Below are 20,670 nucleotides of genomic sequence, written 5' to 3'. Positions count from 1 at the left end.
GTGCATTGCATTGTTTGAATGTGCCCTGTAATAAGCATGTGAGCGGTATGTGTGTGTGGGTGTGCGTGGGCTGTGGCACTCCAGCTGTGCGTTCGCCCAGCTAGATGCACATGCGGTTGAATGGTTACATATGTAGTCATGGACGACAAACTCATTACTCGAAATATTCTACAAAATATTGGTTCTCTGGAGCGGCTTGTAGGCGTTGCGGATACCGTATCCAGGCGGATAGGTACGATCTAAAATATTTTGAACTGTTTCAATTCTTCTTTACTTCCTTGGCTTTAGTTGGATGGGGGCCATTTGTGCGTTCATCTCAGCATACGAGGCCATGGATCTAGGACAGTGTGGAGGCGACGTGTATGCGCGCGCCCGCATTGTAGGCCACGGGCTGTCTCTCCTCGTGGGTTATGCTGTCTTGTCGTTAGTTATTGCCATTTCTGGTCTCTTGTGTGTGCTCAGCTCGACGTTGGAGATGTTAACTGGGTAGACTAGAAACCATTTGAGTGCTCCGGACATTTTACTATGAGCTGAGTATGAGCTTATGAGCTAGCCGGTCACCAGCTAGAGCACTAAATTAGAAATACGTTGAGCATCTCTGTCTGTAATAATCTAGGCTAGGAAGATATATGAAGATACCTAGAGCATCGCATCATATCATATTAGAATCGCTTGTAGTCCCACTCGATGCAAGATTAGTTACAAACGGAAAGGCTACATCCCAGTACTACTATTGACAGCTGTGTACGATAACAATCACGTGACTTGCATATCTCACCTGTTAATTTGCAATTGTTTGTTACACGACGTGTACATAAACCGATACCAGTATTTGATCATGTCAGTATTCCTAACATCAAGTAAGTCAACTTGATGTATGTACTTCTGTTATCAACAGTATGTGCTCCCCAAAGGGAAGAAATCCCCGATTGGCAGTGAACGTACGGATTCGACCTCAATTTTGCAGCTCTTTACCTTCCTTACGTATCAAGATATTCCAATGCCCGATATTCTCCGCCCTGATTTAGCACTATTTTGCTCGTACTTATCCTATCCACTACATAGCTTATCAGTTCCGGGCACCTTAACCTGCACAATCTCTGCATAAACCTGCAACATGGGTTCCTTTCGGCTCGCGGGCGGACTGCCCCCTCCTCCCAACTAGGATGGCTAACGCCTTCTGCTTCGCCAGGCAAAATTATGTGGTAACACATAGATTAGCAGTCCAGGCTTGAGTGTCATAACGATTGCTCTATGTACATACCTACGGTTAAATAATAAGGAGCAAACCGTTCTGTTCACAACTACATTCTTCGGCATGCCGGTGCTGCTGCATAGTTAGGTTGCATAGCCTGGCTAGGGGGTATGATAACCATTTCCCCGGCTTCAACCGTTGATTGATGCATAAGTGGGTGACGATCCATTGGCTAACTTCTCTAATTAGTCCCCTAAATCACATAGGTATTTACTTGCGGTCCGGACGGGCATTTTACTATCGATACCGGGTGTTTTATGTGAACATCAAGTCACTCTTGCATCTCTGTTCTTATGCGGACTCCCGTTGAACTATTTGTTCAACTAGTACATACTCTGAACCGTTACTAGCATATATATCTAATTTTCCGGCTGTGTTGAGCGGACTGGTACTTCGGTACAGGAATTAGTATTGATGTTGATGAGCTTGGCCCGTGGAAGCCGATGATCACAGGTATTTGGCGAATACACCCATTTGGCGAATTTGTATGTAGCAACCAGCCAGCAACCAGTAAAACTTCGAGTTTGACTAAGATATCTTGATTCTTATTGGCCTTAATCCCTGTTCGCCAAATGGGTGTATTCAAGAACTGGCCCCCCTCAGGAGTTTTACGAAAATATCAAATTAGGCCTCGGAACATCAGCTTTGATCGCGTATCTTGCAGATGAGATACCATGCAGTACAGTGAATTGGGAAAGGGGTTACGGGGATTAGAGTGGAGATGAGGGGCAAGCCATGGAAGTTTAAGTATTGCGTGAATTTCTATACCCAGTCTACTACAGAATACGCGTGCACGCAGAAGAAAATACGCAATTAATAATTTGTACGTAAGTACTTGTATATATGGGAGTAGCCACCGAGAGGATTTGTATAAAACCCTAAGACTCAGAAATTTTGGAAACTAATCCTTCCCGGTGGCACGGTTCTTAACCCGAAATCAAAATCTTTAGAAACTGCCAAGTATCGGTCTTATTCGGCGTGCAGGATGGTTCGTTCTGCAGATATCACTTTTACCCCGCGGCCCCGCTTAATATGTGAAGATCAGTACTAGACTCACCGGGGATTTCTAGAATAATAGGCTCACGATCAATTACATATTTGTTGACTTCTTGAATCATCGGTTTGATCTCCATACTCTGTTCGAATTCTTATCATAATCTCCCTTTAATTGCACTAGCTAACCGCCACCAATTTACCATGCGCGGCGTAGCTATGTAGGTTTTCCTGTGTTGAACACCCTGATGGCTGCATGCCGCGATCTAGATATGCCAATAACGCTGGATCTATAATCTTCAGGGTACTTATTTTATATCTCTGGAGATGTTTTCAACTGTCATCGGCGTTCGTCCGTAATCTGAGTAGACACCCCGACTATTAGGCTGAAATTACATTACCGTGTTATCATCAACTGTGAGTCGGGTGCAATAGAATATGAAGCAGCTTGCTAGAGATGGACATGTGAGGAGGTAAATTTCTTTGCCCGCCGCTGCCAAGTCAATAGGAGTAGATCATTTCCGGTTGCGTGGGTGATTAACAAAAGTGAATCATCTTTAGGCTCTAGGCTTTGCCTGATGAGGTGGACTACGCCGATAACATTACTTAAAAGATCATTCTCGAGAGATTTCAGTACATCACATCTATTTATGGTGCTAAGTATAAGCAAATGATTCGAAAAGGGTTTATTACGGGACATTGATAGCGGTTGGCTATTATTAGAGACATGAGATATCACATTTGTCTTATGAAGCCTTTATCTTTTGGCCTTCTAAAAATTTTCGTCCTCTACAAAATCTGCATTAGCTTTTAATTCAGCTTTAGCTATAGAGCACCAGATCAGAAAAGAAATACTCTGGCTTCATATATATCTGGCTTTCCGCTAATTATAAATCGTGTGCCGACAAGGTAATTCATCATAGAATATACCTCCCAGAACTCGAAGGCTAGTGGGTATTCTCATGAGAAATACATCAGAATAGTAAAACTAGCCTCTGGTATTCGTTGGCCAGGAAATGGTTCCCGTAGTAGTTCAGCACACACTCTGTGACTACGATATCATACGTGTACGCGATATGTTTCGCCTCGTAACTAAATCATGTGGCGATGGCATAATGAGTAAGAATTTAGCATGAGATGAAGTTGATCATATGAGAAGCTGACAACTATCCTCGTGACAGGCCGACTTATGGGCCCAGAGATTGGTTGGTGAGGGTTAATTCAATTTGAAGGCTGTATTTCTGCATGCAGGGTTATTCCTTTGTCAGTGTCCGATAAACCTAAAGAGATATAGGTAAAATAATAGTTAATATATTATAGCTAGATCCAGATCAAAAATTATCACCCCTCTGGTTTCAGTACTTGTGGCGATTTGTGGTTCACTGCCATTGTCTCGGTCGATCGACATGATTTATTAGACTTATTTTGGTGCTAGGTTCACGATACACATGGTGTTTTTAACTATCACGTGCATATGATCCGTTTTAACAAAAAGTACCCGTCCACTAGCTCTACTACCATATCCATTTACGGGAGCGGGTATTAGGACTTTATGTTTTAATTTAGATAATTATCAGCTATCTCTTCTTATCCATTATGGTGCCAACGTAGTTGGGGCTGATCAAATATTGCAATCACCAAATATCACTCGATCAAGTACGAACCACCCTAATTTATGTATTTATTTATAACTCATTGCGTCTATGGAGCCTGAAGGCTAGGAAGCTGCTGACCTCCCCTTGGTATTTACAATCATTTTCTTTTTATCTTATACAGGTGGTTAGAAGAACCGACGTCAGGAACGACTCCTAGAAAATCGGCTAATAAGTACATGTACATACATTCAAACCGGATTTTCGAGTGTAATACAATTGTACAACTACGTTCTCAAATTCCGATGGGGTCTTCGACCGATCACAATACAGTTTCTGGTGAGACTAAGGTGGGTTTAATGATCGAAAGAATCTGTACGTACGTTACTCTATCTATCCCTATATACCACTGAAGCCTGGTTTCGTTGGTTTTGTGGCGAGGGGTTCACTGTTGAGTGCTCTTTCAGCGGAAGGTTTATGTCTTCTCTCTTGAATTAACTATAAAGTCTCTATAGCCTGGAGGTAACGAACGGTTATGCATCATGTCTCGCCCTCCATCCTTAATTCCGCAGAGAAAGTGCGGACTCTTCGAGCATAAATGCGCTCAGCACAATTACATCTCGAAAGGGTGCACCTTGGGTTGAGAGGGGTAATATGAAATGTGCATGATTATATATATATATCAACGAGATGCGACGAAGTTGGGTAGGTGTATATGTGTATGATTACAAAGTAACCAACGTCAGGGCCTAGAGGTGGTGTATAGGGGTGATGTAAGTTATAATTAGACTCGGAGAGAGTTTGGGTAGGGGTTAGGGGGTTTGGCGTTGAGTATGACTATATATGTTGAAAGATTAATTATAAGTGGGGAAATTAATTATAAGATGTGAATCTTTGCGCGTGTCTGGCCTACCACACGCAGCTGCACTACGAGACTGATACTCAAGCCTTACTGCATCTATTTATACATCAAGAGAAGTGTTTGAAAATGAAGTTATATATGTCGACCGCGCCTGTATATATAAGGCTGGGATAAAGTTCTGCATTAGGAATCGATATTCATGGTGAAGTACGTATATGACTAGTGCTTCAAGCGGTCCTATGCTATAGCTACCAATAAGACTTTGTATACGGTACTGTATGATAGTCGTATGGCGTAGATGAAAAAAAAAAAAAAGGGCAGAAAGCTTAAAGACAAGTTGGTACATTTCTCGGAAACATAGGGTCTCTATCATGCACCTTTTATAATAGGGCACGTGATATATTCACATTTACACGAGATCGGACTGACAGACTAAATGAATCTGGAAGTGGCTAGCGTTGCATATCCTTATAACCCTTGCCCTAGCCACGGTAGAAACACTTGAGTAATTACATAAGAAATTAGTAATATTACCGAGTAAGATACAAACATCTACAGCGGTACCTTAGCGAATAAAAAGAACCGTTTATAACCCCAGTTCAATTCATGCGAATCTACAAACACGTGGGTTTTATTAGCCTTCGGTGACAAGCGCTTTTCTTTCAGCGTTAAATACATTAGCACCTGTAAACAAGTTGGTAGGGACGTCCAATTAAGTATGATAGAGAGCTATCCTCTTCAAATATATGTGGCTTGTGTTAAGCTGGGCACCCATAACTCCACGAAGCTGTAAATGTATTCAGCCTCCAGATGCTCCGTCGTTCGCTTCGATTCTGGAAGGAACAACCTACGAGCGCCCTGTGCTCTGCGTGGAGCCCTGACCTCCCTTGATGCTCCGCTGGGCAACCTTTCCTGATTGGCAATAGCTTGTTGTGTTGGCAGCGTGGGTCTGGCCTTAGAATAAACCCCCTTTCCTTCTTTTCTTCCTTCTTTCCTCCCTTCTCTTCTTCCCTTCTTCAACTCCTTCTTCATCCCACATTCCATCAATTATTCATTTTTATTTCGCGGTCGTTTTCCCGGCACTTTTTCATCCCTCAGTTTCTACCTAATTGTGAGTATTCATCAAACTGGTGTTTTGCTTTGCTGCCCCTGCGTATTTGGCGGGGAACGCGTTCTCCAAGCATCCTAGCCGATAGCTATCCGCTATCTGGATAACGAAATAAATTTCGATAACTGACAAGCATTTTACAGATTCATAATGCGCGAAATCGTTCACCTCCAGACCGGTCAGTGTGGTAACCAGATTGGTGCTGCTTTTTGGTACGCCCCTTATAATACGAATCAAGCGGAGATAGGTGGAGGAGGGGAAGGGGGGGGGGGGAGGTGTCTCATAATTTGTTAGATATATGGGATTCTAACATCATACTCCGGTATCAGGCAAACTATCTCAGGAGAACACGGTCTTGATGGCGCTGGAGTGTAAGTTCTATTAAGACACTATAACAATTGATAATCATGCATCTAACCAGATCATATAGTTATTCCGGGACTTCCGATCTCCAGCTCGAGCGTATGAGTGTCTACTTCAATGAGGCCTCAGAAAACAAATATGTCCCCCGCGCCGTCCTAGTTGACTTGGAACCTGGTACCATGGACGCTGTCCGTGCTGGTCCTTTTGGACAGCTCTTCCGTCCCGACAACTTTGTTTTCGGGCAGTCTGGTGCCGGTAACAACTGGGCCAAGGGGCACTACACCGAGGGAGCTGAGCTCGTTGACCAAGTCTTGGATGTTGTTCGTCGTGAGGCAGAGGGATGTGACTGCCTGCAGGGTTTCCAGATTACCCACTCCCTTGGTGGTGGTACCGGTGCCGGTATGGGAACATTGTTGATCTCCAAGATCCGTGAAGAATTTCCGGATAGAATGATGGCTACATTCTCAGTCGTTCCTTCGCCCAAAGTTTCAGACACTGTTGTTGAGCCTTACAATGCCACCTTGTCTGTTCACCAACTTGGTAAGGCTAACAATTAACAATCCCGATATGGAGTCATGTCCCTAACCTAGATACAGTTGAGAACTCCGATGAGACCTTCTGTATCGATAACGAGGCTCTTTATGATATTTGCATGCGTACTCTGAAGCTTGCTACTCCATCTTACGGAGATTTGAACCACTTGGTCTCCGCTGTTATGTCAGGTGTTTCTACATCCCTTCGTTTCCCTGGCCAGTTGAACTCCGACTTGCGGAAGTTGGCTGTTAATATGGTCCCGTTCCCACGTCTACACTTCTTCATGGTCGGATTTGCACCTCTCACATCCCGCGGAGCAAACTCTTTCAGAGCTGTCAGCGTTCCAGAGCTCACCCAACAGATGTACGACCCGAAGAATATGATGGCAGCCTCTGACTTCCGCAACGGACGTTACCTGACCTGCTCTGCCATCTTGTAAGTCAAAATTTCACCATGCATCTTCGTTTTTGTACCGAAACATCTGGGGTTGCTGCTAACTAGCCTTTATAGCCGTGGTAAAGTGTCAATGAAAGAGGTCGAAGATCAGATGCGCAACGTTCAGAACAAGAACTCATCTTACTTCGTTGAATGGATTCCAAACAACGTCCAAACTGCCCTCTGCTCCATTCCCCCTCGAGGACTCAAGATGTCTGCAACTTTCGTCGGAAACTCTACTTCCATCCAGGAACTCTTCAAGCGTGTGGGTGACCAGTTCACCGTCATGTTTAGGCGTAAGGCGTTCTTGCATTGGTACACTGGTGAGGGTATGGACGAGATGTGAGTACCTGACAAGAATACTGGACTTTTATACCCTAGTCAGGAACTAATGGCGAAAAACAGGGAATTCACTGAGGCTGAGTCCAACATGAACGATTTGGTCTCCGAGTACCAGCAATACCAGGATGCGTCCATCTCTGACGACGAGGGCGAACACTATGAGGAGGAGATGCCTGCTGAGGAGGAATAAACTGGTTGTTGATGGTGATGACTAAAGCATCAAAAAGTCTTGATGGCAATGGCAAAGGTGTCAGTGTCTACTGGTGTTTTTCCTCTTTATTTTCTTTCTTGTTCAGCATTTTGATGTGGTGCCGGTGCGTGCCCTGCAAGAAGTATTTATTTAACTTATGCCCCTGGAGCTCTCTAATTCTTGGAGATAAACCGCTTTAACCCTTTTTTTTTCAACTGCTGGTCTCCTCAGCGATTGTTTTGAAACGGATTATATATTTAATCGCTCGATGATGAAAGCTTTGCGTTAATTATGAAAGCCAAGCCATAATGTGTTTTTGATCCGTATAGAAGCGCCGCAAAAACTCGTGAATCGCTCGCACAACTTAAGAATTGGTGGGGCTGAACGCTCATTTATTGTCAAAAGGTGGTCGTGAGTTGAATGGCTTGCCTTCTTGCCTAGGCGAGTAATTACTGTATAAATGCCAACAAGATTTATACAGCTTTTGCAAAGAAACCTCGATCGAACCAATAACCTACAGTGGCAGAATTTCCTGTGGCCGTCGTGGTCAATATTGGTAGCGTAAATGACTCCAGGTAACTAGTTGCTTTTGCTGTATTGCTACATGTAGCAACAGTGATAGAGTAAATTTAGGGGCCCCTGCATGTTAGGGCCTGATAACGAAGAAAAGTTTTTCGGGTGTTGCGGCCAAGCCATGGGGCATCTGTTGATAAAAATGAATGTTTGCGCGCAAGTGGTCGGCACCGATTGCCCCACCTTGACTAGGCCGGAAACGGACGCGGGGGAGGGGAAGTGTGCAGCAACAGCCATCTTCCTTATTAAAAAAAAAACAGTTATAACGAGAATTTTTCTGTCACTTTTCCTCCTCTTCCCCATTTCATCATCTCATCCTGCCATCTGTTCATCTCCTACAATTGAATTCCCCCTTCTAAGCTAAATTAGTATAATCGCAATGTCTAAGGGAAAGGTAAGAAATCAACGCTTTAAATCCAATCTCTAGTTGAGCGAATCTGGATTAACGGTGGATGAATAAATAGGTCTGTCTTGCTTACTCGTGAGTCACATCTATTCTCTCTACAGTTGAGGCTAGAAGAGCCATACTTACTATGATTGTAGTGGAGGTTTGGATACTTCTTGTATCCTTGGTATGCCTATCCGCCGCCAACGCGCATTGGACTTTGATACTAACCTACGCTGCGTACAGCTTGGTTGTTGGAGGAGGGGTATGAGGTCATCTGCTTCAGTAAGTTCTTTCCGTCATTCTCTCTGCCAATTAGCACAATCGCTAATAGGCCAAAAGTGGCCGACGTTGGTCAAGAGGAAGACTTCGAGGCTGCTAAGGCAAAGGCCCTGAAGATCGGTGCTTTAAAGGTCTACGTTGAGGATATCCGCAAGGAGTTTGTCGAGGAGTTCTGCTTCCCCGCTATTCAGTGCAATGCCATCTACGAGAATGTTTACCTCCTCGGTGAGTCATCCCTACATACCTACCAACTTTGTAATCTAACAGCAACCTAGGTACATCTCTCGCTCGCCCTGTTATTGCTCGTGCCCAGATCTCTGTTGCTGAGAAGGAGGGTTGCGCCTACGTTTCTCACGGTTGCACCGGAAAGGGTAATGATCAAGTTCGTTTTGAGCTTGCCTTCTACGCCCTCAAGCCTGATATCAAGGTCATTGCGCCATGGCGTCTTCCTGTCTTCTACGAACGTTTCGCTGGACGCAACGATCTCCTTGAGTATGCCGACAAGTGCGGCATCCCCGTCTCACAAACCAAGGCTAAGCCATGGTCCATGGACGAGAACCTTGCCCACTGCTCTTTTGAGGCCGGAATTCTCGAGGACCCCAACATGACCCCATTGAAGGACATGTGGAAGCTCACCATCGACCCCCTCGACGCCCCCGAGCAGCCGCAGGACTTTACCCTTCACTTCGAGAAGGGTCTTCCCGTCAAGCTTGTCACCGATTCTAAGACCTACACCGAGCCTCTGGAGCTCTTCCTCGCCGCGAACGCCATTGCGAGGGCCCATGGTGTTGGACGTATCGATATCGTCGAGAACAGATTCATTGGATTGAAGTCCCGTGGATGCTACGAGACCCCTGGTCTGACCATCTTGAGGTCTGCTCACATTGACCTTGAGGGACTCGTTCTCGACCGTGAGGTCCGCGCCTTGAGGGATCAGTTCGTTACCTACAACTACTCCAAGCTTCTCTACAACGGCCTCTACTTCTCTCCCGAGCGTGAGTTCTTGGAGGGCTCAATTGCCGCGTCCCAGAAGACCGTCAACGGAACCGTCAGGTGCAGGGTTTACAAGGGATCCTTCATTGTCCTTGGAAGGAGCTCAGACACAGAGAAGCTCTACGACATGTCCGAGAGCTCCATGGATGAGATTGGCGACTTTGCGCCTTCAGACTCTGCTGGTTTCATTGCTGTCCAGGCTATCAGGCTCAAGAAGTATGTTTTTCCTACCTAGTGTGCGTGGGTTTGGTTTGGCGAGATTAATTAATTTTGTGAATCAAATAGGTACGGAAAGAAGAAGATCGAGATTGGTGAGAAGTTGTAAATTTTGTTTTGCGGCGCACGCGGGTTGCCCTTCACTAGATAAAAAAAAAAATCTTGAGGGCCTTGTTTGATTGCTATGATTCCATGGAGTAAAAAAATAATAAAAAAGAATTTCAGAATCACACACATTGCTCGGTTTGCTTGCGGATTAGCTAATCACTGCGAGTGATGTTTCGTGTCCTGCCCTGATTGAATAGAGTGCTATACTCGCACGTCAATTATGTATTTGCCCAACCAGCAAAACACACCAAAAATCGAGGTTTTCAACAACTCATAAAAAGCCCCACACCTAAACCAAAATATCAACGACCAAGTATAGTATAATTTTGATAAAGGAGGTCCATGCTTCAAATTCTTGGCCCAATTGAGATACTGGTAAAGGTGCCATAAAAGGACCCTTTTAGACACATTTCACCTTCAGGGCTTGTTCTTTGTAGATAGACGCCTTCCCGGGCCACTCGAACACCCCCCTCACTCGAACAGTTAACTTAAAAAAGAAAATATCTGCGCTGTAACCGGTTTCTGTACCTCTTGAATTGGGCTTCTCCACCAATAAGCATCAACTGTTCGAGTGAGGGGGGTGTTCGAATGGCCCGGGAAGGCGTCTATGGCCTAAAAGTGGCCTGTAGAGTCTTTCAGGTGTCTAGATAGAAGACACATAATTCCAGGGGAGATGGGAAAGCTCTCTGGATTCTGTGTGTGTTTTGCTGGTTGCGCAAATACATACTTGATATGCGAGTATAGGATGATCGGAACTGGCGTCATAGGAAGCGCAGAAGCCTTTTAAGGCCACCAAGGTTACATCATTCAGGGCACGCAGGGTGCGTCATACATAAATTATCGCTAGCTACTATTATCATGGGGGATTTGAAACGTCCACTTCTACTAATCTAGAAACTTATCTCGTCCCATGTTTTTCCGCTGTTTCTTCGGCACCAAAGTCACAATTTGGACAAATACAGTATGTAATCTACAAGTTGCCAATATTGGTTACATGCACCTATGTGCTACAAAGTACAATTGAAGTGATGCGTCTATCGTTGAATGGATGTTCCAACTCATCATCATCCCAAGATGTAGTTACTCATGATTGAACGGGGAAACGTTTTTTAATCATCAAAAATCATGACTTGCATACAAAGAACAGTTAACCGACAGAAGCAAAAGAGAATTCGTGGAGGCACGTGCACATAGAAACAGAGCCGCAAGACAAGACACACAAAAAAAAGAAAAAAGAAGCCCGATATCACCAGAATCCCCCATTCCTCAGGCCTGTCCATAAAGTCATCATATCACATCCCATCCCATCGGCTCTAAAACTCATCATTAAACCTCCTCCCCGCCGCGCCCGCCGTCCAGTCCCTCCCGCCCGCGGCCGATGACGACGACGACGCCGCCCACTCCTTCCCGCCCGCGCCGAGCGCCTTGCCTACTAGCTCCGCCAGGCGCTCCAGATCGCCCTTCGCGGCGCCGCCGCGCTGCCACAGCCACATGGACGCCACGACGACGAACATGATGAACAGCAGCCGGATCGTGGTGACGAGCACGCCGTAGATCCACCGCGAGGCCATGCCGAGGATGCTGAGTGAGAGGTAGACGATGAGGAGGAGCAGCGCGATGTTCATGAGGTCGGGCTGCGAGTGCGCGTATTCGCGCAGGGGGGAGAGGAGGTCGTAGAGGTTTGTGGTGAGGGTGGAGGTGTAGCTGCTGGCGGAGTGGGCGAAGTGGAAGAGTTGGAAGAGGAGGTCGTCGGCCATGGTGGTGGTGCTTTCGGGGGGGTTTGTTTGCGTGGGTATTTCTTGTTTTTCTTTCTTGCTTTGTAGCCTTTTTTTTTGGGGGGGGGGGGAGGTTTGGAGTGAGGTTCGGTGTAGGCGCAGTTAATCAGCGGAGAGGAGGTGGGCGGATGGACGTCGGATGGATGGGATGGATGATGGATGATGGATGGGCTTTAAGCTTAAGCGACGGAACGTTCGATCAGGCACAGCACGGGGAAAAAAAAGAGGCGAGATGTTCAGGAACGGACGGACGCAATATATGTAGAGTGGAGTCGTAGGTGGCGGTACGGTAGCTGGCTGCACGGTCTGTGTGGTCCCAGCGTTTCTTTCGTCTCTCAGAAGATGCTAGCTGTCATTTACTTGGTTGGTTGTTAATAGGTGTAGGGTTGGGGGTGGGGTGCGTTGGACAGGAGGTGAAACAGCGGGACTTGGCTGGGGGGCGTGGAGCGTGGGTGGGTGGCTACGGGTGCTTGACTGGGCAGTCATGGAGTATCACTCGGGGCTTGGTATATGCGAGTGGGATGGCCGGGGGGGGGGGGGGTGGGACCAATGATAGCTGGTGCCGGATATGAGTGGAGGAGATGTAGGGAGCTATGGATGATGGAGTGCCATGCATGGGGTCAGGACTGGTGGATGGGGCTGGAAGGTCTTACGTGGGTTGTCCGAAGCTGTGGATGGAAGGGCTTGGTTAATTGGGGTTCGAAAGCCAAGTACTCAAGTTCTTTAAAAACACATATGTAAGGATGCCCACTACTATAGGCCGCACGTACATGTAGTCATAAACGGGCGCGCGCCTATAAAGCACGTCACTGCTGCTTGGTTCTCCTTCAATTGCCTTCTTCTATCTCCCCGTCTTCGCATATTTTGTGTCCGCTATTTACTTGATCCAATGCTATTATCTGTACCAAAATCAAAGGCGTGTCACTCTCGTACTATGATTTTTCACTCCTTCGGACAGTTCTGCACTTTTCATTCCACCGTTTATCACGATGGGTTCATCTAGGATCTTGACTCTTGGGAAGAAACACTTGTCCAGAACGTTTTAGCGGCAAGTTCGTACCGGTAAGTAATTATCCAGGCAGAAATTCAAATGCAGATGTTCGTCTTTATTTAATACTTGCATGAGATAGTTTAAACTAGTTAACTGTTGGTCCATAGATCTAGAGTCACCCCCTTCCAATTAGCTTTTATGGCTTTGGATTCTTAAGATTATAAATGACTACTCTACCCTTTAACCAATACAAGATAGCGGAGAACTACTGGCGTCTATCTCTGTGCCGGTTCCTCCTACTTCCCCTGGGAGCGTTATCTGAGATTCTGGCCTGTCGCTCGTTGATCATGAACCTTTGGTAATTGTGCTAAGATTATTCCCAGTTTTGATCAGAATGAATCACATCATACCGATTGAGAGGGAAAAAATTACTCCCAGCCCTAAGGGATACTTTTATACTCACTTGAAATTCTTCCAGCTCAGGGGTTACCGAGTCGATACTGGGAGACTCATAGGCCTTTATATTATCTTTGGTCACCTGCCAAATATCATAGAGAATTAGCCCCGCTAGCATAAGCGATAGACCCTCCGCCGCTGACGCCTTCCTATGCAGTTGTTCAAGCAAGTGGTTGACTCTATTGATATAGCTAACCACAGGCTCCCCCTCAAGTAACCTAGTGTTCTCAACCAGCTCCGAGTAAAGATATTTGTCACTACTGTAAAGGCTGGCTTGGTGCCCATCAAGAAGCGCCTGCCATAGAAGCGCCGGGTCCTCATATTTCCCATAGCGTAAGAACAAGTGCTCCTCCATGGAGGAGAGTATCACTCCCGTGGCTATGGCGCATATTCCCTTCCATTGTCGCTTGTGGTTGTTGACGAAGGTGGGGTTATAGCGGTCGCCTTCTCTAAAGGCGGGGACAGAGAGCAGAATTCGTTCTTCGAAAAATGTGGGGAAGGTGTACTCCCCGGTGCAAAGATCCCACACCCCCTCCATACTCAGTGCTGTTCTTATGTGGGGCTGATGCGAAGCTTGCTTGACGGCTGTCTGGAAGGTTATTCTGCTCTGATGAAGTACAAGGAATTAAGGGCCAGGATTCGAATTCCCTATCGCCGTGCGCACGTGCATAGGCTTGGATTTTATTGGTTACTTACACCAACTTCTGCGCTCATGGATACAGACAGCTCGTCGTATTATGTGGACAAAGAGCCGTCCAGAGGCCTAGGAGGTACATGTAGCTATGAGGGGGGATGGCTATAGTACTCAAGACGTCGATATCCGGTAGTATAGTACCCCTTTGTAATATCACAGGATCTAGAGTCTGGAGTATGGTAGATTCGAATATGGGATATTATATGTCCAGACAGGACGTAAGAATTTGGGAATCCTGGAAGTCTGTGGTAATTACATATAAACTGCATCTGTCGTTCGCATTAAGCTAGCTAGCTACCGCATAGGTGCCGCCGGCCTTTTAATTTAAAGAATGTGGCTTAATCCCCTAGCTTAATTGCGTTTCAATTGTATTGCTTGCTTGGTTGGTTGATAGTTCATTAATTAATTGTACATGTGTTTTAATTGTATTAACTGGGGACCTAGCTAGAAACTACCTTCTAGCATGTAAAATCTATGTTCGTTACTCTTCCCAAGTATTTAACGAAGGGTGTTTCCCTAAATATTTTCTACAACTTTTAGACTATATATGGCTCACGGCATTGGAAGGATCATAGTGGTGTTATCGCTACAGTTTGAGGGAGGGAGGGGTCTGGCTGAGGTTGGTGGTAGGGGTTTGTATATATATATGTATGTATACGTTCTTTAGATGTTAGGCCGGGGGTCCTTATACCAACAAAATAAGGTTTTTTTTTAACTCAATTGTACGGCCGACGTAAAGTGTATTGATATGGTTTCCATTACTAAGTACATACATACATACATAACCTTCCCACAAAATCCATATAAAATCCAAGACGTACAAAAATATAGAAAGAAGAGGGGGAAGAAAAAAAATACACAAACACCAAGCTAGCTGTTTCACATTAAAGATACTACACAGGAACAAGGCGCACTTGGTCCATATCAAGCTCCCTGGACGCTCCTGTGCCTGGACATGTAACACGTAGACTAAAAGTACCGGTAGATTTCGTTGATCTATAAGAACCCGTGAGCGTAGCCCATCCAGACTGGAGGCCAAGGGGGGCGCTCGTAGTCACGACCGTGCCATCCATAGACACGCTAATTCCGCACTGAGTACTTGATACTAGGGGTCTTCTGACAGAGATAGAGAACTGGTAGTTTGTGTCGGGGCATAGGGATACGGTCTGTGCGAGTGTCACAACTGCCGTGCTAGCGCTTATCCTGACGCGAGCATACCATCCTTGGTTGGTGATTGGGTAAGTATTTATTATGTCGAGTTGTGCACTGCCGCTGATGCTTGGGTTCCATCCTGTCAGTCCGGATTCGAAATCGGGATTGGTGATTGGTGTTGCGACTGAGCATACTGTGGGAGCACATTGTCCAGGAACCTGGACGGTGGTTGGGATAGTGACGGTGGTCACTTCACCGGGAAGATTTACGGTGGTTGGAACAGTTATCGTTGTGGGTTCTCCAGTGACGGTGGTGGGGATAGTGACAGTACTGGTAATGCTCTCGCCAGGGAGAGTGATGGTAGTAGGAACAGTTACAGTTGTGGGCACGTCAACTGTCGAAGTGGAGGTTGCTGTGACAGTGGTAAGCTCCGCTGGGAGTTGGATAGTTGTCGGGACAGTTACTGTAGTCACCTCACCTGCTCCAGGGATTGTGAGAGTTGTAGGAACAGTAACAGTAATAGCATCCATTGCCGGAAGAGTAGTAGTGGTCGGGATAGTGACTGTAGTAATATCTCCTGGTAGGTTTACAGTGGTAGGAACGGTAACAGTAGTCACCTCTCCCGCCCCGGGAATAGTAATAGTGGTCGGGAGTGTGACAGTTGTCATATCCCCGGGCACATTAACAGTGGTAGGAACAGTGACAGTTGTGACCTCTCCAGCCCCAGGTATAGTAAGGGTAGTAGGAACTGTTATCGTCGTCATATCTCCAGGTACGTTGACAGTCGTAGGGACTGTGACGGTAGTCACCTCTCCAGCCCCGGGAATTGTAAGGGTAGTCGGAACTGTCACGGTGATTACCTCTCCAGCCCCAGGTATAGTAAGGGTAGTAGGAACTGTTATCGTCGTCATATCTCCAGGTACGTTGACAGTGGTAGGGACTGTGACGGTAGTCACCTCTCCAGCCCCGGGAATTGTAAGGGTAGTCGGAACTGTCACGGTGGTTACCTCTCCAGCCCCAGGAATGGTAAGGGTTGTTGGAACTGTTATAGTGCTAACTTCCGCTGGGAGTTGGACAGTGGTCGGGACAGTTACTGTAATAACCTCTCCTGCCCCGGGTATAGTGTGGGTAGTGGGGACTGTGACAGTGGTCATATCGCCTGGTACGTTGACAGTCGTAGGAACTGTGACAGTGATGACCTCTCCAGCCCCAGGAATGGTAAGGGTTGTCGGAACTGTTACAGTGCTAACCTCCGCTGGGAGCTGGACAGTAGTCGGAACTGTGACGGTAGTCACCTCCCCAGCTCCAGGTATAGTAATGGTGGTAGGAACAGTTACAGTGGTCATATCACCCGGTACATTGATAGTCGTAGGAACTGTGACAGTGGTGACCTCCCCTGCTCCAGGTATAGTAAGGGTGGTGGGAACTGTCACAGTGCTAACCTCTGCTGGGAGCTGGACAGTAGTAGGGACAGTGACAGTGGTCACCTCACCAGCGCCAGGGATGGTAAGGGTAGTCGGCACTGTCACAGTGCTAACATCTGCCGGGAGTTGGACAGTAGTTGGAACAGTGACCGTGGTTACTTGACCAGCCCCAGGAATAGTAACCGTCGTAACTTCCCTCGGAGCGGTGACTGTAGTTGGTACTGTTACCGTAGTAGTAGACGGCTTGCTATCGCCCCCGGGCGCTCGAACCGTAACTGCCAAAGTGTAAGAAAAAGAAGTTGATATACCACTGCTTACTTCGTGGGTACTTACCAGTACGCGCTTTCGTAACCGTAGTTGAACGAGCGATTGTGGATGAATGAGTAACGGTTACCGTAGCCTCACGGACAATGGTGGCTTTTTGAAGTTACCGTCAGTACTGGTATTATAGTAGATGGTAAATAAGAGAGAATCATTACTCGGAATGGTTACGGTAGATGTTTTTGCACTACACTCTGCTCCTGAACCTCCAGAACTGGTTCGTTTGTATAGGTTACCTCTGGTAGTAGATGAAATTAGTAATGTCGAATTAATGAAAACGCTACAGATCCGGATACCTACCTGCGCAATCCTCCACACTGTTGTTTACTATTCCCACCACATGGTTTATTACACTCGTGTGCCCCCGTCTTTGTAATCCTTGGATCAAGCGAGTCGCCGCACCAACATTCACTATAGCCATTGTTAGTTAACTGCAAGGTGGAGCTAGCCGTTGCTTGGAATATATATCGAAAACTTACTTGTTATCCTCCACCCAAGCATACTGCCCATACTTTGGTTCACAAAAGGATAAACACTTCTCCACCGTCATGCCATCGTCGAACCAAGACTTTTTCAACGCATTCACCCCGCGAGGCTCGGCATAGCACCCCTCATATGAAAATCCATTCCCACCCGGGTGGGGCGTAGGGATGGGCGGATCCGAATTATGGGGTCCAGGTCGAGCGACTGCAATTGAGGCAGAGCCTACTAGCACTAAAAGAGCGGATAGAAGCATTTCGTGTTAATGCTAGGTCACCCCAAAAAGATAGAAAACGAATGTAATCGACGGATGCCGAGAAGAAAAGTCTGGCAAATCCATAGTGAAGGGAACGTTTGTGATATTTGTATCTAGGACTTCCTAAGAGCGATTTGTCGTCCCCTTTTTTTTTGATTCTGCTAGATCAGCCACAATCGAAAATGGGATCAAATGGGTAACAATAATCCTAGTAATTGTTAGTCTCGTCCCCCCAGAAGATGTCGCATGCTGCAGACAGAAGTCAAGCTTGATTTGGTGTTACAACTCTAAGAGTAGAGTTCAATCGCGCCGCCAACACGGCCCAAGACATACAGCTAGAAGTCTGTTCCGAGTAACTCAACATGGGTGTTTATCCATGTTTCTGGGGGCTCGTTTTCTATTTGCCACCCTTAGCGTAGTGTCCTCGCTAAACTCGGGCCAATAACATCGAAATGTTGATCAAGCTTAATCTCCACCATAGCACAAGTGCTGTAGGGTGCCCGGTAGTATGTACCGACAACCAAAAAAGTATTGATAGAAGTTAAAGACACGCGAGTCTAGGTACCATTTAGGCAATGTCTGGCTTTGCAATAACATCAGGACTGATTTTGCGACAAGTTATTAACAAGAGCACGTGCTCTTTCATTGGTCATCCACTGTAGATATGTATGTATTCTTGCTGACTTGGTAGATACATATCTCTCTACTCGTACGTACTCAGAGTCCGGGTTATCCCTTAAGCTGTTGCGAAAATGCTGACCCCCCAAACAGCAAATTCGGTGTGGCTTTACTAACAGATCCCGTTACCTCTCTTATCAAATAATAGATCTCTCATACAAATTTAATTCCTCTCTTATAGGCAGCGTTGGCAATGACCCACGACCCGTAACGACCGGCCAGTGTTAGGACCCGGTCGAGAACCCATGGGTCGTAAAAGGTAATGACCTAGGTCGTATCCTCTTCCGGGGTGGTATCATCAATTTATGGAAAACTTGAGAAAGGTCTGTATCTTTTTCTAATAGAATCGCCTTTCTTGGTACTGATATGACATACGTTATGACCGATCGAAGACCCGGTCTCATCAAAATCGTTATGACCCGACTCCAAGATAAATCGTTAGGACCCCCGGTCGTTACATACACTGATAGGGGGGCCAGCGTCGACAGCTTAAGGGATAACTACTTATGTAGTCCTCAGTACCATGTTTCTGCATGCGGTGGCCGAATTTTGCTGGAGATATCGATGCCACAGGGTTGGAACCTAGAGAGAGCTGATATTAGGTGGAATTAAACACAGACTTTGTTTGTCCCGAGGACTAGAAGTCTCGTAGGGATGGAGTTTTGATAGGGTGGAATTATGATGGTTTTTCTGTATATACGTACCCTATGTAAAACCAAATGATATCACCCATTAGTAATGATATTAGCATACACGACGAGAGATACACATACCAAGCCCAGCCGCTGAGACGGCTGATATCCGTGCGAGTTGATCATCATGGTAAAGCACCAACGAATCATCTAGTTGAAAAGCGCACCACAGATGGGGTGGCCAGATAGTAGGAGGGTGACTGTACATGTTGCAAGACACGCACGTCACCGCCACAAGTGCTAGTGTCCCAACCACGGCATTCTTCTCGAGCAGTATACGTACTCTGATTCGAACAGCATACATCTAGTTTAGCAAAGCCGACCATTGAACGGCCACCTTCACCCCACGGGCTTTCCTAGCAAAAGTAAAAATAACTCTTCCATCGGCAATTGAAAACTAACCAGCCTATTATGGCACCGTACCTGCATCTTAACCGTCAGTATCTGCCCAAGTTGACAAGTCAAACTTCACCCCTACCTGCTGTGAGAGCCGAATATCTCTTCTCGTACCCGCAGAATCGGTTTATGGCGTAGGCCATAGAAACTACGCTATATTATGTTGAGCTAGGTGTTAGTATGCACCGAACCCGGCCCCGGGGCCGGATTGATAACTGTTCTCTAGCCGGGCTTTCAAGTCACGACCCGGAACTATGATTCTGAAGTCTATGTACCCGTGAGGCGCCGGGATCTCTGGAGTATGGGCATACAGGCAGTTTCATGCTTCATGGACCAGCAAGGTAGACCATGAGCATGTCCGGGACACTAGGGCGGAGATCTCCTAGCCGCAAAATCTCAGTATCGGCGAAAAGAAAAAAAACACAGCAACTTGAAGTCCAAGCCGAAGTTGGCAACGCGTGGCCTGAACAATGAACACATATATATGACTTGAGACACGGGGCGATTCAATGTCACAGAAACAGGGGCGTGGTCGGAAAGCGCAAGCACGGGCCATGAAGATCATGCGTAGAGTTGATATAGTAACGGAACAAGTCCAAAACACGCTTCCTCTTAAGCTTACTATTCTGATGGGGCCTCGTGGCAAGACTGCTTTCGCTCTTGAGGTGGCGCAGAAACATCTCTCGATCTCTGGAGCCCGGGAATGTGCAGGTTATTGCTGTGAGACCTGCGCTTCAGGTACCGGGTCTTCCAATTGAGGTACGTGTATCAGTACTGTGGCCTCGGGAGAACACTAGCAGGAAGAGGGATAGGTGGCAGGTCTACGCATAAATTCCAGATCCACTGATATATACATGTACTTGTACAAAACTACAGCGTCATCATTGATTCAACAAGACGTTGTCTTTCGGCCCCCTCGCCAGCTCGATCGAGGCTGGTCAATCGCGCCAACCCGTCCCTCTCCATCATGCGCAAGAATAGCAGAGAATATCACTGCCATCTTTCAGTTCAAACCGACCGTCCAGCTAGGCCTATATATGATCGGTAGTTTCGAAGCGGAGGCTTTGTGACAGAACCCGAGTGATCAACGGTGAACATGCAGGGCGCCCCCTCCCAATGACAAC

The 20,670-nt window shown here is 46.5% G+C and overlaps 6 protein-coding genes across 6 annotated transcripts; 3 read left to right on the top strand and 3 right to left on the bottom strand.

Annotated features, from left to right (window-relative positions):
- Nucleotides 1-1,166: 1,166 nt before the first annotated feature.
- LAJ45_05153 (uncharacterized protein) lies at nt 1,167-2,669 on the top strand (the record flags this gene model as incomplete). Its single annotated transcript, XM_046114725.1, has 7 exons — nt 1,167-1,205; nt 1,361-1,363; nt 1,445-1,474; nt 2,206-2,243; nt 2,334-2,375; nt 2,474-2,552; nt 2,634-2,669. The coding sequence occupies 7 exons, from the start codon at nt 1,167-1,169 to the stop codon at nt 2,667-2,669; spliced, it is 267 nt and encodes an 88-aa protein (XP_045972274.1).
- Nucleotides 2,670-5,512: 2,843 nt separating this feature from the next.
- Nucleotides 5,513-7,674, top strand: LAJ45_05152 (uncharacterized protein; the record flags this gene model as incomplete). The annotated part of the gene is made up of 8 exons (XM_046114724.1): nt 5,513-5,571; nt 5,801-5,813; nt 5,954-5,988; nt 6,140-6,181; nt 6,241-6,713; nt 6,770-7,142; nt 7,218-7,484; nt 7,548-7,674. The coding sequence occupies 8 exons, from the start codon at nt 5,513-5,515 to the stop codon at nt 7,672-7,674; spliced, it is 1,389 nt and encodes a 462-aa protein (XP_045972273.1).
- Nucleotides 7,675-8,626: 952 nt separating this feature from the next.
- Nucleotides 8,627-10,232, top strand: LAJ45_05151 (uncharacterized protein; the record flags this gene model as incomplete). Its single annotated transcript, XM_046114723.1, has 7 exons — nt 8,627-8,641; nt 8,712-8,728; nt 8,791-8,819; nt 8,879-8,917; nt 8,975-9,139; nt 9,190-10,123; nt 10,193-10,232. 7 exons carry the CDS (start codon nt 8,627-8,629, stop codon nt 10,230-10,232), a joined length of 1,239 nt encoding a protein of 412 aa, XP_045972272.1.
- A 1,312-nt stretch (nt 10,233-11,544) lies between these two features.
- LAJ45_05150 (uncharacterized protein) lies at nt 11,545-11,988 on the bottom strand (the record flags this gene model as incomplete). Its single annotated transcript, XM_046114722.1, has 1 exon — nt 11,545-11,988. One exon carries the CDS (start codon nt 11,986-11,988, stop codon nt 11,545-11,547), a length of 444 nt encoding a protein of 147 aa, XP_045972271.1.
- Nucleotides 11,989-13,262: 1,274 nt separating this feature from the next.
- LAJ45_05149 (uncharacterized protein) lies at nt 13,263-13,991 on the bottom strand (the record flags this gene model as incomplete). Its single annotated transcript, XM_046114721.1, has 2 exons — nt 13,263-13,364; nt 13,461-13,991. The coding sequence occupies 2 exons, from the start codon at nt 13,989-13,991 to the stop codon at nt 13,263-13,265; spliced, it is 633 nt and encodes a 210-aa protein (XP_045972270.1).
- Nucleotides 13,992-15,040: 1,049 nt separating this feature from the next.
- On the bottom strand, nt 15,041-17,780 carry LAJ45_05148 (uncharacterized protein; the record flags this gene model as incomplete). Its single annotated transcript, XM_046114720.1, has 4 exons — nt 15,041-16,998; nt 17,057-17,140; nt 17,397-17,455; nt 17,524-17,780. The coding sequence occupies 4 exons, from the start codon at nt 17,778-17,780 to the stop codon at nt 15,041-15,043; spliced, it is 2,358 nt and encodes a 785-aa protein (XP_045972269.1).
- Nucleotides 17,781-20,670: the final 2,890 nt, after the last annotated feature.

Source organism: Morchella importuna (genome assembly GCF_003444635.1).
Source record: "Morchella importuna strain M04M26 chromosome Unknown Morimp01GS013, whole genome shotgun sequence".
In the NCBI taxonomy this organism is placed as follows: domain Eukaryota; kingdom Fungi; phylum Ascomycota; class Pezizomycetes; order Pezizales; family Morchellaceae; genus Morchella; species Morchella importuna.
Note: the sequence above shows the minus strand (reverse complement) of the source record. Positions and strands in the feature narration are given on the sequence as shown.